The sequence below is a fragment of the Podarcis raffonei genome, chromosome 6 (genome assembly GCF_027172205.1).
Source record: "Podarcis raffonei isolate rPodRaf1 chromosome 6, rPodRaf1.pri, whole genome shotgun sequence".
In the NCBI taxonomy this organism is placed as follows: domain Eukaryota; kingdom Metazoa; phylum Chordata; class Lepidosauria; order Squamata; family Lacertidae; genus Podarcis; species Podarcis raffonei.
Genome location: NC_070607.1, coordinates 55664421 through 55686036, shown reverse-complemented (window position 1 = coordinate 55686036; position 21616 = coordinate 55664421). Strand labels below are relative to the sequence as shown.

Sequence of the window (21616 nt, the reverse complement as noted above, 5' to 3'; positions counted from 1 at the left end):
ATTGCCCTTCTCCCAAGAAGCAGGCGTCTTTTAATTTCGTGGCTGCTGTCACCATCTGCAGTGATCATGGAGCCCAAGAAAGTAAAATCTCTCACTGCCTCCATTTCTTCCCCTTCTATTTGCCAGGAGGTGATGGGACCAGTGGCCATGATCTTCGTTTTTTTGATGTTGAGCCTCAGACCATATTTTGCGCTCTCCTCTTTCACCCTCATTAAAAGGTTCTTTAATTCCTCCTCACTTTCTGCCATCAAGGTTGTGTCATCTGCATTCCACAGCCACTAAGCAATCTCAATCCTCATTGGGCTATTTGGGGGGATCTGACACCCCCCCCCAATTTCTTGTACTGCAAGATGGCAACTGGCATGCAGAAGTATACTGCCTCTAAAACACAGAGCAAATGTCAATCTGTGGAACCCAAACTGTGGAACCCAAACCCAAACCGATGTTTGTGCCAATTAATCTTTTTTCAAGCCACTTTTTGTAAGCTCGTAAACCCGTGGGTAGCGATTGTCTTGTTTTGTTTTTATGTAAGCCACTCGGGAGGCTTTTTTTGGTGAAAGAACAGGCTACAAATGCTCTATATAAATAAATAAAACAGTTTGTGGTATCGCATGTTACAACATCCTTTTCCATGTTAATCTTACAAGCAAAATACTATAAAATAAGAAAGCTAATTTAAACTCAGTGACAAGGGCAACTGCAAGTGACCAGGAATTACCTTGTGGGCTCCAGGTGTGATGAGGGTTTTCAACAAGCTTTGATAGATGTTACTGAGATTGCAAAGGAGCTAGAAATACTACCAAACTTTGAGAAAGAACAGGTTAGGAAAAAGGATGAAGAAATGGCAGTTTGAGTATGAGGCCCAAGAGGAGGCACTGCGAGGACCAAAGCAGAAATTCAAAGTAGGTTTCTACTATGTTGTTTCAGTCGGGGTCATAGAAGCTACAACAGCTCCACTATAATTCCGTATTTGGCTTCCTGTATCATACATGCAGTATCTATCAACAAAATATCTACTGAAGATGTACTTAAGGGCTGCAAGCATTTGGAAAAATCACTGATGAACAATGGAAACAAAGATATTGGCGCTGAAGTTCTGTGCTGTGGACTTACAGCAATAGCTCAAAGACTTCCAAGGCTTATGCCACCACAAGAAGGAAAAGCACACAAATTGAGATTTTGATGTGCCTGAAATTGAAACTATTAAGAGACTTAAATTTTAACATCATAATTCACAAAGATTATTTAGCAGTTTCAAATTTTTTCTACAAGACATCAGTTTTTGAGCACTGAAGTTAGCAATTAAAACAATTGTGGAGTGCAGGTAGCTAGCTTTGTCTAGGGCACAGAATAGCCCAGCACTGGCACTGGGTTGGGTTAATAATCGTGTTGCACTCATGAGTCTGAGTTATCTTTGAAGCCTAATAATGATACTGATGGGACATATCTTTAATTTTTTATTTTAAAAGACCTGTCTAGCATATCCCTTTTAATTTCACTTCTATCTTCCTCCACAGGGTTAAATCCAATTTACTGCGGGAACACAGTATTCCTGGAGCTTAGTGTCCTAAACCAGCAATGAAAAATGGATTAATTGTTTGATGTGGTCTTGGATAAGATTCCTTTTCAGCTTTCAGTGTGAATCAGAGAATTTCAAAGAAGAGTAATGAATGTTCAAATAAGGCCATAAGTTAAAGCAGGAGAGCACAGACTTAAGTCCTACTTTGGCAAAGCAAGATGAATGACAATCAAACTATCTAGTGGTGTCTGCCTGATCCTCTCTTTTTAAATAATTTCAAGTGATAAAGTTTATGGCTAAACATTTGATGTGACCAGAACTGGTATATACATCCGTTGTGGGGAAATCAGAAGGGACAAAATATCAGGCAGGGCCTAGAAACCTGTAGGGATGGTTGCTGCAGGTAGAATGTAAAACCATGCAAAGTTGTTGTGGTTGAGGTAAAATAAGGCGGAAGATGGGGGGAACACTGCACACAAGAGCTTGGGATTAGAAGTGCAGTCCCCTGTAAGGTGGACACAGAGCCTACAAGGAACAGTAACTGAGGGTATGATTCATGGAGGAAGGAAGAAGAAGACGGGGAAAGTCCCACACAATTTGTACAGATGATACATTGCACTGGAATTGAGAGGGTGAGGGCTGAAGGTCATGCGATCAAGGAAGCAGAAGAGAGATGCAGGAAACCTCATCATACAAAGCCTTGGAGCAGGAAGGACTGTTTTTGAAAACAGTGTGAAAAAGTGAGGAAGGCAGAAATTTGCATATTACTTCAGATTAACTGGGCAAATCTCTGGCTGCAGGTGTCTGGTATATAATTTAAATTCTTAATCACTTACTGTAGCTGAGCCAAGGAATGCAAAATGTAGACAAGCCCCCCAAATACCAAAACCTTTCCATCTTGACTTACAAGCTTTGCAATATTTCATTGCCTTCATGTTACTGAGGCTAGGGCCCAAACAGCACCAAGCAAAGCAGCAGAACTGCTATCTTCTGTTGTGCTGCCTACATTTCTCTTGATAAAAATTGCAAAATGATGCTTGATTTCTTCAACAGGAAACAGCCCCCTTTCAAATGTCTAATTACTCATTTTCAATTTGTGATATATTATAGCATCTAGCTCCTTTTCTTTTCCGGTGTGTGACCTAGCCAGTTGCCCCCATCTCCCCTGTGTACTGATTTGTTTGGTTTATTTCCTCAACAGGTAACATGACACAGTGCATAAAGAAGATGTGCTATGAGCCTGGATGCCCACCCTTCAAATCAAATTCCTTAGGTAGTCTAAGGCAGCTGTACTTTCATTTCATAGGTATGCATTGAGTAAAACCTTCTCTCTCAGCTGTGATCACACCATACATTTAAAGCATATTTATAGTGCATAAAGGTAAAGGGACCCCTGACTGTTAGGTCCAGTCACAGACAACTCTGGGGTTGCGGCGCTCATCTCGCTTTACTGGCCGAGGGAGTTAGCGTACAGCTTCCGGGTCATGTGGCCAGCATGACTAAGCCGCTTCTGGCGAACCAGAGCAGTGCACGGAAATGTTGTTTTAAAATGTTAAAAATATGCTAGTGATGCAGACACACTCCATCTACAACTGTCTCTTTGCAATGTGATTTCTGTGTCCACACCTGTGATCCATAGCTGGGCTCTGCCTGCTATCATGCAAAGGACTGAGCAAAATTGGTTGCCTAAGCAGAAACAGCTTCATCTCAAGCAAGTACAGAGGGGATCTGTACTTGGCAGCCACAGAATGTTAGCACACTTTGGACAGACATCAAGTAAAGGTCTAGCATCCAGTTTAAACAATACTTACGAAGCTGCGTGACAACATTGGCACTCGGACAATATGCTGTTTTTGATTTGTGATTACATTTTACCACACTGAAGACCATGAATCTGCACCAATTTGACAGGAGTGGCAAATTGAGCCCAACGGGCGAATTTGTGTTTTCAGTTTTCAGGTGCACTTCACTTTTGCCAGTCTGCATACTTTGCTTGCGTGCATGTTTGTGTGCGTGTAATTGCTGCAGTCTGTTTACGCATCTGCCTCAGTCTGTATAATCTAGGGCATCTTGAGAGAAATAACTCTCCCTTATATTTATCGTGGCAAGCCACACTGCTGCAGCAACACGCTCCAACAAACCCCTCCACGCCTTCCATCTGTCTTTCCATTTTTCTTGCTGGCACAACCCCAACCCTTTCCTCCCCCTCCATTGAGAAACCATAAAACTTTCTGAAGTTCCCCTCCACCCACCTCAAATCCTCTGCCAAAAACTCACAGTGGGGTTTTCCCTACTCACATCCCACTGGACAAGACACAAATTGTTCCTGTCACCTTGTTTATAGCTGCAGAGACAAATGTCTGGTCCTGCCACTCTCTGCAAAGAGTAGCAAACATATTTTAGGAAACATAATTCACTAAATGTGGTCTCACAAGAAAGAGGGGGGTGGGGTGGAAATCTCTCTTGTGGTCCAGGTGCAGGAATGGTAGGCTAGGCTTTAAGAAACCTGTTCAGCCCTTTCTTGGTTCAATCATTGGCTTGGGCAAGTCTCAGTTTAATTTTTGTGTAAAATTGGAATTGTTGTGTTAGAGCTGTTTTGTGGACAAATTATGTAGAGACTATAAAGAACATTCAAATGAAACATTTCTGCATAAACTATAGTATTCTCTACACTTCAAGCAAGGGCAAACACAGTCCATAAAATCCATCAAATAAGCAACTCACCATACAAAGATTCTCTGACTAGGGCCACTAAGATGCATTGGGAAGAGATCAGTAGTAGAGCACATGTATTAGAAGTAGAAGTTCCAAGGTTTCACCCTTAGTGATTACAATCAAAAGGATCTCAGCAAGATTAGAATACATCTCTGTCCAAGATACTGGGGAGCCACTGTCAATATGAACAGATCATTCTGGGCTATATGGCCCAATGGTGTGACTCATTATAGACAGCACCATACATATATATGTTTATGCTGATGGTGTGAGATCCAACAAGTGTTTAGATTTGCAGAGTTTATCCTTGCAGTGAACAGACCTGCTTTTGTTTTCCTGTCTTAAAGGATAAGCCACCAGTATAATCCAGACAGAAGCACTGGGATACCAGACACCCAGTAATTTGTGGTACACAAACAGTGAATGACCTGTACTCTGAAAGGCTCTCCATGTCTGTGCTTTCAGATTTTCACAGGTCTATGTTGGTAACTTCACTGCCTGTATGGCCACCCACTGTTAACCTGGTTATGAGCTGATCCCGAACTACATTATTCTACTAATGTCTGCACCATGAAGCACGAAGGCAGGAGCTGCTGAGTCTAAACTGCAGTAATGTGCTGTATCACATCAGAGACACCACTCTACACGGTCATGTCTTTACACAGTCTAAATTTCATTACTAACAACTTCACAGAGTGCGAGGGAATGTCAAACTGCAATGCATGACAGCAGACACGGCCTCGGTGTTTAGAATGCAAGATCCCAATCAATGGATTGAGCTCTATCTGAGCTATTAGCATCCTGCCTAAAGATTTCCATCCAACATGAGATGCAGGAGAGTTATCTTTGATAAGTAACACAGCAGTTGTCTTACTGTGCCTGTGATCCACCATCACATAGTAAAGTGTCTCATTTCCAACTGAAGCCAGCACCAGTGTCTTCTGAAAGAAACTAAGTATTCATGAATATTACCTTGCACATTAATAGGAACAGTTTTTAGTCATCTTTGAATTTAAAAATGACTTTACCTACCCAATGTGCAAGAACCATTTTCTAACTTCTATTCAGCTCTTGGGCTTGCTGATATTCTCCAGGTTCTGTGTTCAGCTTAGAGCTGAATGATTACTGACAATATTACAGGGAGGACCCTGCTTTGGGTGAAGCAGAAACTACCTGAGCAATGGAGACTTTCTCAAAGCTTACTGTCCATAAATGAAAACCAGTCTGAACTGGTCCCTTGGAGGTCAAAGGTCACTAGGCTTCAGCTTAGAACAGAAAGAGGACAGTTATACCTGAGAGAGGTAGAAGGTTTAAAGTTCAAGAAAGAGGTGCCAAAGAGGTCACAAAGAACAGCCAAGTCCCACTCATCCTTATCTGTCACACTGATACCTCCACAGTGGGTGAGTCCGTAGAGTGTGTAGCCTTTGTGACACAGGCACTGGAAGCTCCCTGGTGTGTTTACACAGATGTGGTCACAGGTTCTGTCAAAGGAGCATTCATCAATATCTGGGAACAGGAAAAGAGTGTATAAGCCACATTCCACCAAGTAGACAGTACATCCCTGAGGCCTGGATTATTTTACTTCCTCAATAACCAGAGATTTTGAAACTGTACCCATTGCCAGCAGTCTTTTGTCAAAGTCATTCTAACAGAAGCAAACACACGTGTGTGTGTGTGTGTGTGTGTGTGTGTGTGTGTGTGTGTGTGTATGTGTGTATGTGTATGTATATGTCCAACTGCCATTATTTCCTCTGAAGTCTAGGCTGCATTGTTAGACCTAACCCCCTCAAGTAAAATAAGCATTGAAGTACACATATTCAATATTATTTCATGCACAGCAATTACTCCTTAATACTCTTAACCACAATGTTACACTAACTTGACATCTTTCCGCAGGGCCTGCAAGACAGAGCTGTTCCGCCAGGCCTTTGGCCAGGGCACAGCCTGACTCCCTCCCTCGGCAATCTTCGCAGAGCTATGGCCCAATGGTGGCCAGTGGCTTGAATTTAATTAATTTTATAATGAATGATTTTAGAGTGTTGTTTGTGTTGTACTTTTGTATTGTTTTATTGTTGTTAGCCGCCCTGAGCCCGGCTTCGGCTGGGGAGGGCGGGATATAAATAAAATTTATTATTATTATTATTATTAAAAATCATGAAGGTTGAAAAAGGGTAAAAGCCCAGCTTCAAATCTCCAGAGCTATGAAACTCACTGGATGACAACTGGGCCGGTCACACTCCCTTTCTGTCAGCCTAACCTATATCACAGGGTTGTTGAGGATAAAAGAGAGGGAACCATGTATGTTGCTCTGAGCTCCTTGGAGGAATGCTGGGATAAAAACTGCCTATCTGCCTGTCTGAATAAAGGGATCTTTCCCCCATCCTTTTAGTACATAATGTTTATGAGTGAAAAAGTGGTTCTAAACCATGCCAGTGACTACAAGTACAGAACTGGGGAGGGGAGGAAAGGTGGAAATCGTTTCTGACTAATTAGGACAGAAGTATCAGCTTGGGAGTGCGTCACAAGATTAGGGCCAACACATTCCTCAACTTTGTATGCAAGTCAAAGGGCTGAATCTCAGGGCTGACACAAGAACCCCAAATGGAGCAAAAGGGCTGGGAATGGGAAGAGAGTTTGCAAGTTTTCCACTGCCACTTTCCCAGTGAGATGCTCAGAAGTAACCACAAGCAGAAAATATGCTTTCCCAGTAGAGTCTTTGCTGAGGGAGATGCCAGGGCCACCTATTCTTTTCCTAAAGGGAAGTTCACTGGCGCTGGAAGGCACAGTCTGTTGGCCACAGTCAGCCTACTGGCTTCATGTTTACGTCATTAGCTTCATTAACCTAATTGCCACAAACTCATAAAAAGAAAGCCATGAAGGCAGAACCTGGATGGAGATGAAAGGGGCCATAACCTAAGCATAAAGCAACTCTTCCCACCTCAACTCCTAACACACGCCCAGCTTCCCTAGGGCCAGGCCTTATGCAGTCAGAATAAAACACCTGCACTACATCACATGTTAGCAGCTGCCTTCCCCAGCCAGAAGGGAGGGGAGAACTTACAGCTGCTGATTTAGAGAGGGAAACAGGCCCTGATGTTGAACACAACTGTAGACCCAAGCCAGTTGCCTCTTGAGGCCTGGGTTGTGACCTGGTATCATGTCAGTGAGCGGTGAAGTGTATGAGGGTTAGCTAACACTTTGCATGCCCAAAGTGCTATGTGTCTTCAAGGTATTTGTACAGGAAGAGAAATACTTTCCCCTTTTTATGATTAGTCATGCTGAGGTAAAGCATAGGAAGGGACAACTTCTTTAGCAGAGTGGGATTAAGCACTACTGGGATTTACAGACGATTGAGGAAAACGTCCCTCTTCCGTCAGACCTGGCTGTGGTCTTTGAGCTAATTGGATTTAAATGTTTTTAACTGCATTTTTTGTACTGCAATTATTTAATGTTAATACTTCTTATAATGTTGCTTTTAACTGTTTTCTGTAAGGGCCTCTACAGTGAAAAGGCAGCAACTAAACATGAGTCAGTAAAATAGACTAGCCATGTTAATTGCATGGAAGCACAAATTTACCATACATTTCCTATTCAAAAGGGGAAAAAACCACAGAAGTGAGAATAAATTCCCATTATCTTGGAAATGACAGTTTTGAGGACTCGGCTGTTGCTCTCCCAAAAATCTACTGCACCTTATTTCTGAATGATTTTTTTTTTTAAATTACAATGAAATTGATCAGAAAGCTTAATAACAGTGCAATGCATGCCTATGCAGAAGTAAGCCCTACAGAGTTCAACTAGGCTTGCTCCATGGTAAGTGCACACAGGATTGCAGCCTAAATGTTGATGTTTTCCCTCCCCCTGAAAGAAAAGATAAAACAGCTTTACAAAAGTAGATTTGTTCAAATTAGAAAATTTGAACAAATCTACCTCTGTAAAGCTGGGCTGGCAGATCTATCACCAAAATTCTCCTCTTGACACCCCAATTAAACCTACTGGACAGGGGAACAACCCACAGGGAAACAGTAGAGTGAGGCAGCAGATGCTGGGTTATGGGGCCAGTGGCATCAACTCTCTCGCTTGCCATTCCTTCCAAGACCCTGTTCATTCCACTCTGTTGCAGGACACGTGGTCTGCCTGGTGCCCTCAGGTCTGGTGGACAATGCTGATCCATCACCTGCCAGCCCTACTGACTTTGTGCATTAAATAGGAAGGAACCATCTTGTCCTTTGCTTCAGGCAGCAAAATGTCTAGGGCTGGCTCCTGGAAAGCAGCCACCAGCTTAAATACCCCCCACCTATGGATCCTCTCCTGCATGTACTCTGAAGATATGCTGAAGTAACATCTATTTCAGGACAGCAGGGTTTTAAACAGAGTGTCCAGGTGAAAAAAGACAGAACTCCTTTATACAAAAACTCCTGTTTTACACAACCATTAAACAGGGAACTTCAGCGGGTAAAATTCCCTCTTCTACACTACAAAGTTCATTTTTTTCACCTGGTTTTAAACTTTTTTTCAAAGTAAGAAAACCAACATTTATAGTGCTCAGAATGATGAACTAAAATTCATGTTTATGCATTTGTTTGTTTATTTTTAAATCAAGACAGCAATACAAACTTTACATTATTTTTTCCCAACAAAGCATACTGAGGACTAAGAAAGTTAGGAAAGAAGTCTGAGGGGATTAAGGGTGTTAATTAACTGCCATACAGATAAGTTCATTATATTGCTGCTTAATAAAAAGCTGCCAGGTGTTAATAGGAGTGGAGACTAATTTGTACAGTTCCATTCTGCATCAGGTCCCTCTTCCATCTTTGAAGCAGTATTTTAGCATCTTCCCTTTCTACTTGGGTGGGTGCCTGAAAGCATGGCTAGTTAGTATCTGGCCTGCTCATGCAGTCATGCCTATCTCAGGATCTTCCAAAGAATTTCAACTGATTTTTACTCTTATGGAGAACAGAACAAATTACTGGCTATCATGTTTCCTTGAAAACTGTCCCATAATTTCTTAGCTCTGGAGCATGTTGTGTGCTTAGGAGAAGGAACATTCCAATGTTGCAGGCCACAACTGTGAGCAAATCTAGCTCAGTGCCTAAAACCTTTGAACTCATACAATAGTTGCACCACTCTTTTCAGCAAAGATCCCAAGATGACTTTACCTTGACAGGTCCTTTCGTTGATCAGCAGCTTATATCCTTTCTTACAACTGCATTCAAAACTCCCCACTGTGTTCCTGCAGATGTGGTCACAGCCACCATTGTTCAACCTACATTCATCAATATCTGCAGTAGGGAGGGGGAAAACACAAGTCAAAAGATGCTTAACTAAGGGAATTAGTTAAGAAATTGTGACAGTTGAATGCATGCCCACTCAACGAAGAAATGGAATTGGTGGGTGGTACTCCTGGGTTCAAAACACAGGTGACATTAACACGAAGCTAAACTGTGGCTTAGTATGAATGTGTAGGATCTCAGGAAGGGAACTATAGCAGTTTTGCTCCTCCTGGGTCCTTTTAGCTCAGCGTGGCATAACAGCTAAACCAAAATTTGGTCTAGCATGCCGTTTGAACCAGAGCTTCTGATTAAGCTCTCTCCTCCTTCCCCCATTTGCTGTCATCAAGGTTTGTTCTAGGCCAGTGGTTCCCAATTAGGGGTCCGGGGACCCCTGGGAATCCACGGAATGCACCCATGGGATTTGTGGCCCCATCCCTTGCCTTCCCTCTAACTATTTCCTTGTCATTTTTGCATGGTAATACCACATATTTTATGGTCTGTTTTAGCAGTGTGCAATTTTTCAATATACTGTATTGGCCAAATTCAGTTTTGAAATCACATCACGATAACAATTTTGACTTGGCAATATATCACTCCTCGCGCGAGGGAGAACAGAGCAGCTAATTTCAAGGCACCACCAATATCGCACAATGATCCTAGCTGATAACACTGCTGATATGAGCTGCCTTCCCACAGGCTGACAGAGAATGGGGCAGCTGATCACCCTTCACTTCCAGGCACCGTGGCACTACCTGCCCCTGGCACTGAGGTGGAGCAGCTTTTCTCAGTAGCAGAAAAGCAGCAGCAGCCACAGTGGACATGCAGCTTCGCTGGCTGCCCCACTGACAGCAGCTTGATGCACTTCCCATCTTCTCCCACTCAACCCATGTGGTGGAGGGGACTCTGCTTCCTCTCCTCCCTGCACCCATCCAACCTCAACTCCTTCTGATTTGCTTGGCTTTTGAAAAATAGGGGGTCCTCAGTAATAACCACAAGCCCTGATTTGAACAAACATGCTAAGCCAAACCTTGGCTTAGATGCGCACTGAGCCGAAAGGAACCAGTTCAAGCAGGGACTTAGATGTGCAATTAAGTTCTGTCTAGAATGTGGCCTCCATTGCCACTTTCGGGGTGGGGGTGGGGGAAGCAGAACAGCACCGGAAAGGTGAGAGAGATGAACTTCAAAGGGGGCTATGTGAAGCTGTTTATAGTAAGAAGAATGTAGCCCACCATGTAGGTATAGTAAGTGACATTTCAAGTGTAGCCACCTTCCTCAGAGGCAGTTGCTCAAAATACATCCTTGTGCACAAGTTCTGTTGCCTAAGTTGATGTTGGTCATGCACACAGTGCGCAGGCTACCCAGAGCATTGTTCTGAAGTAGAAGCGTTATGTTAAAGATGAGCAGGAAGCCACCAGTTGTTGAGAAGTGACAGATATATGGCTAAGACTGTAGGATCACAACAACCTATGACTGGACAGTAGCAAAGGTGGGCTGCTGCCACTCACAAGATTCCTAGTTGGTTGTGCTGCTGTTTATTGGGAGGTAGAGGGGCAATGCAGCAGTAAGGTCAGTGTAGTGCAAACACACTGGCAGAGTCAATCCAGTGCTCTTGCAAGTGAGTCTGCACTACACTGACCTCACTGCCCCCTCACCCTCTACTTCTTGGTAAGCAGCAATGGTGTGATCAACTGGAGGTTAAGTGAGCAGTACTGCCCCAGCAGGCTGTTTGCTACTGTATCTGGATGAGAAGTTCAGCAGGACAATCTTATGGGAAAGAGAGAATCCAAGATGGAGGAACTGTCATATCCAACACCTTGGTAGGCTCACACCAGCAGAAAAAAAGGTGTGTTCCCCCTGATCTGGTGTTTTTCTTCACCTGCCTGCCCCATTGAGCTGGAAAGTAAGTACAGTCCCAGGACTAGCACACTTGGCACACCACCAACAACCTGGCAATTCCTGGAATGTGTTGGAGGAATGAGAGACCTTTGAATTGGCTGGATCCAAAGCCTCTTCTGCTGAGTTCCCAACATGCCATTACTACTATTGGAGCACAAACAGCAAAGCAGCAAGGGCCAGTGGGGTTTCTGTGCCCGCAACAGGGAGGCTTGTATGACCAGATCCCCTTATCTGCTCATTGGCCTCCCTCTCCATAGGCAGAGGAAAAGATCTGCTGTATCCTATGATCCCTATGATCCTTGCAACACCCCCTTAGGATTGTGCCCTAAGTGGAGAGGGGTGGGGAAGTGGCAATGGCTTAGCCTTATTAGCTCCCTGCACATGAAGGCTGAGACCAGTCTTAGGTCCAAAATCACAATAATCACTGTCTGGATGCAATAGTTAACTAGCTCTGAGCACTCAAATAATGAACAGGAGGGATTGCAAATAACTATATTGGAAGAGGAAATAGTTTTCAAAGAACAGTGAATTTGAAAATAAACGTAGACTAAAAAAAAACCCTTTACAATTTGGCTGTTTTGCAAAAATCAACATTTCTCTCTCCCACATCCACCCCCCTCTCTTTCTCTCACACACGATTCCCTAAATTCTCAAATAGCTTCTGCTACCTGTTAAGATATATTTTTACTTACAAGCCAGAAAATTTATTGCTAGGAAATGGTCTGTAAAATAGAATGAACCAAGGCTGATGAATCCCAGAAAGAAAGTTCAAGCAAACCTCATCTGAGGCTGCTCCCTTGTGTCTCCCCCAACCCATCAGTTCTAGCAGGAACTATGAAGTTGGAGCTTTTTATTATTATCATTATTGTTGTTGTTGTTGTTATTGTGAGTGAAGTGAACTAGCAGTAAAACAGCTCCAAACTGTAATAAAATCCCAGACACAGGGGATATGGCTCTGGGTTATTATGCTTTCCTGGAACTCTAGCATCTTGGAGGCGGTGAGCTCTGAAAAATAATAATGAAGCAAATGGGGTCTGGAATCAGTAAGGCGGTTAGACAGCTTTCAGCAGAAGGGCTTTCCCCCCCTTTTAACTAAGGTCACGTTCCCTGGAGCTGCCAGAGACAGAACACAGACGCCCTCCATTTGTGGAGTCTCACCTTTTTCTCTGCAAGCCTTTCCAGATGATAAAAAAGCCTACACGCTTCTCTCACTCATATTCATGCTAATGCCAGTCCAGCAGCAATAGCGTGATACCCTGTCCTCATGTAATTAACCAAGGAGGAGGGAAGCCATGTGTGTGTGTGCATGTACATATTTATCAGTGGGAGATATAGCTTTAGCTCTGGAAGGCCCAGTCTCCAAAATGCCAACAGTCCATGGATGAACATTGCTGTGATGGGAAGGAGGGTGCAGGGAGGGAGGCAGCATAAGGCCAGGAGAGTTGTATAGCAGGTTGACGCTCAGCTTCAAAAGTAACAAAAAAATAAATTGATCCCCTTTTTAAATGGCACTGTCATCTTGGGGAGTTGTGTTGCTTGGGGCCATGGGCACTATTCAATAAACACTCAGGAGACAGGAATGATATTTCACTCAACACTCCCAACTGCAAAAAGACACCATAGCTGAGAAGTAGGGGCAGAAACAGAATTTTCTTAGCAAAAAATCAGCAGAGTTTTGAGTGCTGGGTAAATGTGAAATCCCCACAACAGAAATGCTACCTTGTGTTGAAAATGTCCCATTCAACAAATAAGTAACAACTGCACTTCCATGTGGTGGGTATGCAGAGGAAGAGGGAAGAATCTTTTGAGAAAGTCCTTGGGGCTGTAGCTTAGCAGCAAAGCACATGTTTTACATGCAGAAGGTTGCAGGTTCAATCCCTTGTATCTCCAAACAGGGCTGAAAAAAACTCCTGTCTGAAACTCTGGAGTTCAAGCACCAGTCAGTGTAGACCAATGGTCTGATGTGATACAAGGCAATTTTCTGTTTCCTATTTCTTTGTCAAGAAATAATGAAAAGGTTGGCAAGCTTTTGAAATAATGACGCTTGGTAGAGCTGTGAAGAAGGAATGAAGCTAGAACATGGAGGTTTCACTACCTCGGGCTGCTCACCAGACCCATTGCTACACTTGGAAAACCAGGTCAAACAATGGCTAAGACAGTTGTCACCAGCAGCCTCTGGTGAAAATGCTGCAATCATCTCTTAGATTTGGATCAACAGTTTTAATTAATGTCACAATAAATTTTAAGGACAGAGTTACTATGAAACTCAGTTGATGAGGATACCATTGATGGCTCTGTGGAGGCAACAGCTAAATGAGGCAGTTCATGGAAAGGGGCACTGGGAGACGTCCCGTAAGTATAGTGCCCCATCTAGGTAAAATTTGACTTTCCAACTTGTAAACTGAAGAAGGAACTCTACAAGGCCCAGTCCTGTTCTGTAGAACATGTTCTCCCATACACTGGATATACATTTGGCTGCCATTTACCTTTGCATGTTTTTCTATCAGGCTGAAGCATGAATCCCATTGGGCAGCTGCAGTGCACGCCAGTGGCTGCATCATGGCACTTGCTGTCACAGCCTCCATTGTTGACAGCACACGTTTCTGAAAGAAGATAAACCAACAACGGAGAAAACTTTTAAAGTATGTGTAAATACTTCAAAACTTCAGCAACAGTTCCTGAAGACTATACGAGTGTTGACAGGATAGATATGAAATTTTTATAAAGTTTCTGGGTGATATTCTGTCTTCTTGTTGTTATTATTATTTATTAAATTTGTACACTGCCCTTCATCCAAAGATCCAAGGGCAGTTCACACAAAAAATACAAAATGGGAATATTGAGGCAAATGATTTCCCATGAACTGTGCTAGACTGAGGTATACAAAATATTCCACTTCTGCTTATGAATGGAAATGAAACATCAAACTTTCAATAAGAAAAAGAAAGAAAGAAAGCAGAGTGCCCAATATTATCCTGTCAGATATTCTGTTTCACAGAAATTCATTTTGTCAGCCAAAGACACTGCAAAAAATAGTTCAGGGCACTCCTGTCATAGTGTGTACATGGCAGAGAAGTTAAAAAGGGAATAATTGGTTTGCCACCCCCACCGCCCATCATTTCCAACAGCCATGTGAGGAAAAGAAGAACAAGCAGACACAAGGAGCTGCCATTTCCACATGCTACTGCTCTCACCAGAAAGCCTGGGCTGCTCTTCCCCACTCCCCACTCAGAACCGACTGAGATGGAGCAGGAGAACCATCTGCTCTGAATGGTGGAGTAAAGAGAAGCCAGTTAGGCTCCAGAAAGCCAAACTCCCCATAAGATCAACACATTTCTGCTGCAGACACCTCAGGGAAGTAGGGAAACGAGGCTATTTCTCAAGGGTCCAACAAGGCCTGTTTTTAGATCCATCTGCTTCGATGTCAGTTAGTTGATATGAGAACCTGGTAACATAAGTTTGCTTGATTTCATCTTCCTTTCCCACCCTTTCTTCTTTTTATGTTGTAACGTTTGGGATTGTAGTAATTGGTAGCTACTGTTTATATATACGTATTGATATTGATATGTAAGCCACTCTGGGATCCTTTCTGGCTGAAGAGTGGGATACAAATGCTATGAATGAATAAATACATAAATACATACCAGAAGCAGACAGCGTGGTGGGACTCTGCTTCTCACCTGACTTCTGGTCGGTTGTGTGGCTGGCAGTTCACAGAAGGTGGAGAGGGAGGTGGTGGAGAGGTTAGCTCAGTGCAAACACACCAGCAGGAACATGGACTGGCTCTGCTGGTGCATTTGCACTATGCCAAACTCTTCACCACTTCTCCCTCTTCCTCCCCACAAGCAGATGTTATGTGACCAATCAGAAGTTAGGTGACTGGGGCCACCCTACTATGCCACCCACTGCTGTTACATACATAATCTGCCTTTGCGTGCATGAACAATAGCAGCATTGGCTGGGCTTTTACTTTAATTGAATTCTTCTAACCAACTCAGATGCTTGCTACTCAGGACGGGGAAGTATTTAACACACATCATTTACATCTTGACAAAATATGCTTGCAAATCAATCTTCATTTGTTGTTCTTGCCACAAAGTACATTGCATAGAAATGGAGTAGCTTGTTAATGAAGATTCATATTTGAAAATATTAGTGACTACAGTATGTGTCTTGGGCTCTAAGGAATGTAATCTGTTTTGGGTATTAGTGAGCAAAGAAACTGGAATGCTTTCCGTCTAAAAGTACCCATGCCTATGAAACTAAAATACTATAAACATACTTACTCAGTTTATGTAATGTAACCCATCAAAGCAAATGTTGTACTTTAACTCTTGTAGTTTCAGGGCTGGGCCAAAGCAAAACAAGTCATTGAAGATTTTATTTCCTCTTAAATATACTTTGTGAAAAGCATCCATGAAGTCTAGGCCTTTGGTATGCAAAAGGGCCAGTTATGGTTTGTTATGAGGCCGATAGAAAAGGCAAACAATATGTTCCAAAGGCAGCAAGAGTTCATGTTCAGGGTACCAGTTGTTACATAAGACTTTATTTTAGGGCAACACGTAATCTCTTACTCCAGAACAAGGAAGTTCAGAACAGAACGTTGTGGGTGGCCCTCATTAAGAACACTCCAGTTTCATAGAAAAGCTCCTACGTGTCCCTTTTAACATATTTAACCAGCAATTTGCTTACATACTGAAGTGAAAAAATCATAGTCTCCGTACAATTATTAGGTAATGTCACAAGTATTGATAAGGTGTGTAGTTATGGAGGGCTGGTAGCTAAGACAATAGCATTTTTCTTACAATATAATAACTAGACTATTATATAATGGTCTGAGCTGATCTTCCAACTAGGAAGAAAGGTGTGTTGAATTCTGATCATACTTTTTGAACACCGCCCCCCCCTCGCCAAGTGCACTAGCATAAAGTGCACTAGCACTTTATATCAGTTTCGTTTACAATTTCTACAACTACTACACATTTTAGGGTGCAATCTACCTCAATTAAATTTAATGGGAGCTTTAGGAGAAATGCGTCACACATTTCATTTGCACCAGTATTTTGCTAGGCACTCTGGAGGGCATAAAAGTGAAGCAACTTGCTAATTACATTTCTCCCTAAACATTCCATCACTGAAGCTGCCTCTCTCTCCCTGTCACCCTGTGACAACTCCTCCTTCCCACTCCAAGTTTATGTAGCTTAGGCGGCTTGATCTTAATAAAACAAAGAAAACAAGCAAGCCCCAAAATTTACTAATCAGCGTTTTGACGGATTATATTAGTTGCACATTCTGTTATCCAGAGTAGCCAATGTGGTGCCCTTCCGATGGCCTGGACTACAGCCCCTATTAGCTCCAGCCAACATGGCCAGTGGTCAGAGCAGGTGAAAGTTGGAGTCTGCAATATCTGAGGGTGCCACATTGGCTCTTCTGCTCCACCCTGTAGGACAATTTTTGGGGGACACACCTCAGCACCAGTAGTGCACAGTAATCTTGGTTTTTCTCTGCATGTACAAATCCACAAATACGATTCCAAGACTAATTAATTCCACTAATATAGCACATGTTGATCAGTCATTTGGTTTCAGACTAAGCAATGTAGGTGGTTACATTCCCACTGCAATTGTGCACCTATTATAACATGCAACCTGAAATATTCAGACCAAACTGGCATAATATTTATCATTATCATCACTGTCATGATCATCATCATCTTCTCTCTTTCCAAACAGCCTAAAGTTTTATTCTTTAAATTTATATCCCACTCTTAGATTTACATCTATTTGCCATCTTAAACTTTGGACGGGGTGTACCCTGAGCTGATTATATCAATAGCAGATCCATAGTAACCATTATCATATGAGGCAGATCCACAGGCACCAACGCACATATGGAACATTTTTTTGCGTAAGAACGCAGTGGCCTTAAAGCAGACAGAATTTTAAAAGGTCATCAACATCCTGCGGTGCTCAGAACTTGGGGAAAATAACTAAGATCTTTTCTGGGCCACTGAGCCATAAGCACTAATGAGGTGTTTAACTATATTCTCATATGCCAAGTTAGTATGTAGCTATTACATAATTAGCTATGCAATGACTGCTATACAATCAAGCTGTTAAAATGTTTAGAGGTTTTTAAACCCATCAACAATGAATTTTTATTTTGCATTTTATTGTCCTAGCATAGTTTTACATGATCCTTCTGTAAATCTTTACAGTCTGTATTGAATTTAATCGCCTTGAGGCATTTTGTATTATTTGCATATGTCATCTGTTCATATTAATGAATATCTTATGCAGCACATTAAGAAACAGCAAATCACGCTGTTAACCTCTCTCTATTAGGAAATGGACTAATAAGCCATATAGGAAAAGAAAATGTTGCAAATCAATAGAGACAGGCAACATGGCTCATGGAGAGAGGAAACATGATAAATCAGATGTATGATGAAATGGACTGTTATTTACAAAAGCGTACACATCACAGTGACCAGTTAGCCTCTAAGATACAACAGCATTTTTCAGTCTTCATGCTGCTACTGTGGCCACTGTTGTGCCCTCCAAATATTGTTGGACTAGTAACTCCGTCCAGCCCCAACCAGCACGGCCAATTGTCAAGAGATGTTGGGAGGTGCAGTCCAACAACATCTGGAAGGCACCATAGTGGAGGACACCAGTTTACTGTACTTTCTCTTCCAAAATTAAGAGACAGCAGAATGTGTGATATTTTCTATTCATCCTGAGTGACTATGGGGAACATGGCTCTCCAGATCTAAGAGAATCCACAAAACCACAAAGAGCATGCACACATGCATGTGGGAAAAGCAAGACTACCTTGCTTCTGGAGCCCTACACAGCAGATACGCCAGGCTATAGCACAACTGGCTAACAAACAGAAAAGTTCCATACGTGTTAAGTCAGCATCCCAGACATCTCGTCTCTGTTTTGTGAGATCCTGCCAAATCAGTAATTACAATTCTTAATGAAGTAGAAGACCTATGTCTTGGTTGCACCACTTCAGAGGCTGTAGGTGGGAGCTCACATAGTAAAATGCTGCCCCACAGAGGGGAAAACATAGAAAATACTTCTACATATTAAAATCTAGTGTGTCAAGGAAAAGTCTAGGTTTTAATCCTTCTCCCTGAAACCTTGAACTGTCTTTGTTTTTTTGTGGTATGTAGGAGCATCATGTAACTTCTTCCTGCAGTGAGAATCAATTCTAACTTTAATCAGGATCTTCAGGGGCAGCATCCCTTTCCAGTGTTTAGTATTTCTCTTGCACAGGAACTGAATGACAAAGGATCTGCAGAGGGCTAAGGTTGTAAACCTTTTGCCAATGTTAAGATCAGGTGAAGAATGCTGACTCCCATCAGTATACAGAAAAAAGAGTTTGAAGAAGAGTTTGGATTTGATATCCCACTTTATCACTACCCGAAGGAGTCTCAAAGCGGCTAACATTCTCCTTTCCCTTCCTCCCCCACAACAAACACTCTGTGAGGTGAGTGAGGCTGAGAGACTTCAAAGAAGTGTGACTGGCCCAAGGTCACCCAGCAGCTGCATGTGGAGGAGCGGAGACGCGAACCTGGTTCACCAGATTACAAGTCCACCGCTCTTAACCACTACACCACACTGGCTCTTTCACTGAGAAGTAATGTCTTCCAGGATGGAACATGGGAGTTGTTTAACAAAAGTCAAACAGACATCTCCAAGCTGAAAACAAATGTTTCTACAGTTGGAGCAGAACTGTTGAGCAAAGCATGTGAGCTGCCAAGACAGGGAAAAATGTGACATAGATGAGTGTACAACAGCCAGGGCCAGCCTTACTCCCAAGTACCACAAAGCTGACACCTTGGTCTGCAATCTCCAGTCCAGAGTACAGGTGTGGGGTAATGCTGACTTTAGTTATGGTGCAAAAATGTTTGATGGGTAACTGATGTGTGTAATGAAGCCCCAAACAATGGGAAGCAATTTTGTTCAGCTGAGCAGCAAGGTGGGACGAAGGAGGAAAGGGGGAAATTTCACCCTTTCCTCATCAGCTATTTCCCCCCTCAAAATTGTAAGTAGCCTCCCCAGCATCACCTACCAAAATGTTTCAGAAGCATTATTACATTCAAAGCATATTCCCCACAAGCATATTCAGCATGTCGGTGGGCTGCTATATTGATACCATTATGACAAACAAACAAAAACATATTCCCCATGGAGGAAATGCAGAGTCTTTGATTTGATTTAAATAGACAGTGGGTGGTCCAAGTAGAATACTGGGGGCTGGTTGGGGCGTAATCAAGTTTTAGCACTCTTATGATGCAAAACAAAAACAAAAAACAGACAGACAGAGAGACAGACAGACAGGAAAAGAAGAAAGCTTATTACTAGTGCTGTGAAAAATGTGAGGATGATGCCAGGACCCTACAAAAATTATTATCACTTAGTAATAGGAATCCTTCATTTCAAGCATGGGACAAGCAAAACAACTGAGAATTACAACAATTTGAGACACAGACTGCACATATCTGGTGCAAAACATCTAGCATCAAGGAGTGATGAAATAGTATCAAAAAATGATCTTCTGGAAGAGGCCTTGGAAGACTATGTAGCATATTAAGTTTGTAAAAATAGTGGTTGTCTACCACCAATTATGGCACCAACCCATTTGAAAGAATTTTGCCTTATTGTGTGTGTGGTGGTAACCTTAAGTCTCTGCAGATATTGTATTGATCATTGGTAAGAGACAAAATGACCTTCCTTTTCCCCTTCATCCATTCTGCTTCATCAGTACTGATCTCCTACCTCAACTCTACCATTACAAAATAAGGCAGCTCAGAAAAGGGCAGATCCCCTTCCTTCTCACAGTCACATAGCCTTTCGTCTCATATGAATTCTCATGGAGGAAGTGAGTAATGATGCACTCAGCTCAGCCTTATGCTTCAGTCTATACTTCAGAGCTGCATAAAACAATGTAAATTAGAGCTAACCCAGCATTATCAAGTCAAAAGTGGCAAGTAGGGACTAGCTGGTGACATCTACAGAATGTTGGCATGGTTTTTCAAAGTTTCCTTGCTGTGTTGGATGCAATGCTCATAGTGGCTACCGTAATCAAAGTACAACCCCCCTATCTTTATCCAGGTCTGCTAGAATGCTATTTTAAGTAACAAATCTTTCATTAGGTAGTAGAACAGAAGCCAATACTTGCTGTAATATATGGCAGCAAAAAGAAAGGTAACTCAAAAACAAGTTTCCCAAATACAGGCTCCACATTTGGCTCTGCCATAGAATCTCAACACTGTTTTGGGGCAAGTCATTGAATCCTTGTTGCCTTTGTGTTTCCATTGATGTAATTATGCTATCCTTGAACACATTAATGGCACATTAAAGACTGCTGTAGATTTTGCATACGTAAGCGATGAAAGTCAGCTAAGTACCTAACAGAGACAGACAAGCTTCTGGAAACTGCTTTAGCGATTACACAATACAGAAGCAAATAACAGAACACACACTGCCCCTTACCCTTAAAAGCAGATGGCTATATTTTCTAGCAAAAGAACAGTCCATTAGCCCAAGCAAAGCAAACAGCCATCTGAAGCCCCACATTGCATAAAAGTTCTGTTATTTGTGGGATAATTCTGTTGCCATGCATATCTTTTTCTCCACTATCTGCATAGCTCCAGGCCTGCACGCTCTTCCCTGATAGCTGGGGACCATGCAGATTACAAAGGCTAAAAAGAGATTTAGAAATAGCAGAGATGGGGCAGGTTAGATAGTTAGTAAGCACCAGTGCCCCTTTGAGTGGCCCTTCTGCCCTACTCTCTAGGGTGCAAAGTGAGGCATGCAGTTAGTACAACAGCTCAGGCCCCTGTGCCCAGTTATTATATTCAAAAATACAAAATGCAGCTATAGTTAAAACTCCTCATAGAGATAGAGAACAAAAATATTTACCATTAGAAAACGTCTGGGGGGTAACGTGCTGCTGGAGGTGCCTCTCCCCTGTTTAATATTATAAAAAAGTGGTTTAGAAACAGTATCTAGCAAGGAGCTTGGCTTTAAAAAATGTAAATATTCCCAAAGCACAGATGAGTCACAAAATTTCAGTGATTCCCCTCCCCTTTCCCCCCACAAATCTGGCTGAAAGCAACTACCCAATCACTTGGCCAATGGATCAATTTCATAATGGTTTCCTTCCTGTTCACCAATCATCATACACCCCCGCTTGTCTA

At 42.5% G+C, this 21616-nt stretch overlaps 1 protein-coding gene across 4 annotated transcripts in view; it reads right to left on the bottom strand.

Annotated features, from left to right (window-relative positions):
- SCUBE3 (signal peptide, CUB domain and EGF like domain containing 3) overlaps window positions 1-21616 on the bottom strand; it is a 115273-nt gene that overhangs the window by 18395 nt on the left and 75262 nt on the right. For 2 of the 4 annotated variants that reach the window (XM_053393074.1, XM_053393075.1), the window contains exons 7-10: window positions 21339-21386; window positions 13890-14006; window positions 9394-9516; window positions 5624-5740 (exon numbers count right to left, since the gene is read on the bottom strand). In XM_053393074.1, coding sequence (XP_053249049.1) covers window positions 5624-5740; window positions 9394-9516; window positions 13890-14006; window positions 21339-21386 — 405 coding nt within the window. The remainder of the gene's footprint in view (window positions 1-5623; window positions 5741-9393; window positions 9517-13889; window positions 14007-21338; window positions 21387-21616) is intronic. The other 2 variants (XM_053393077.1, XM_053393076.1) reach the window with 1 other exon arrangement.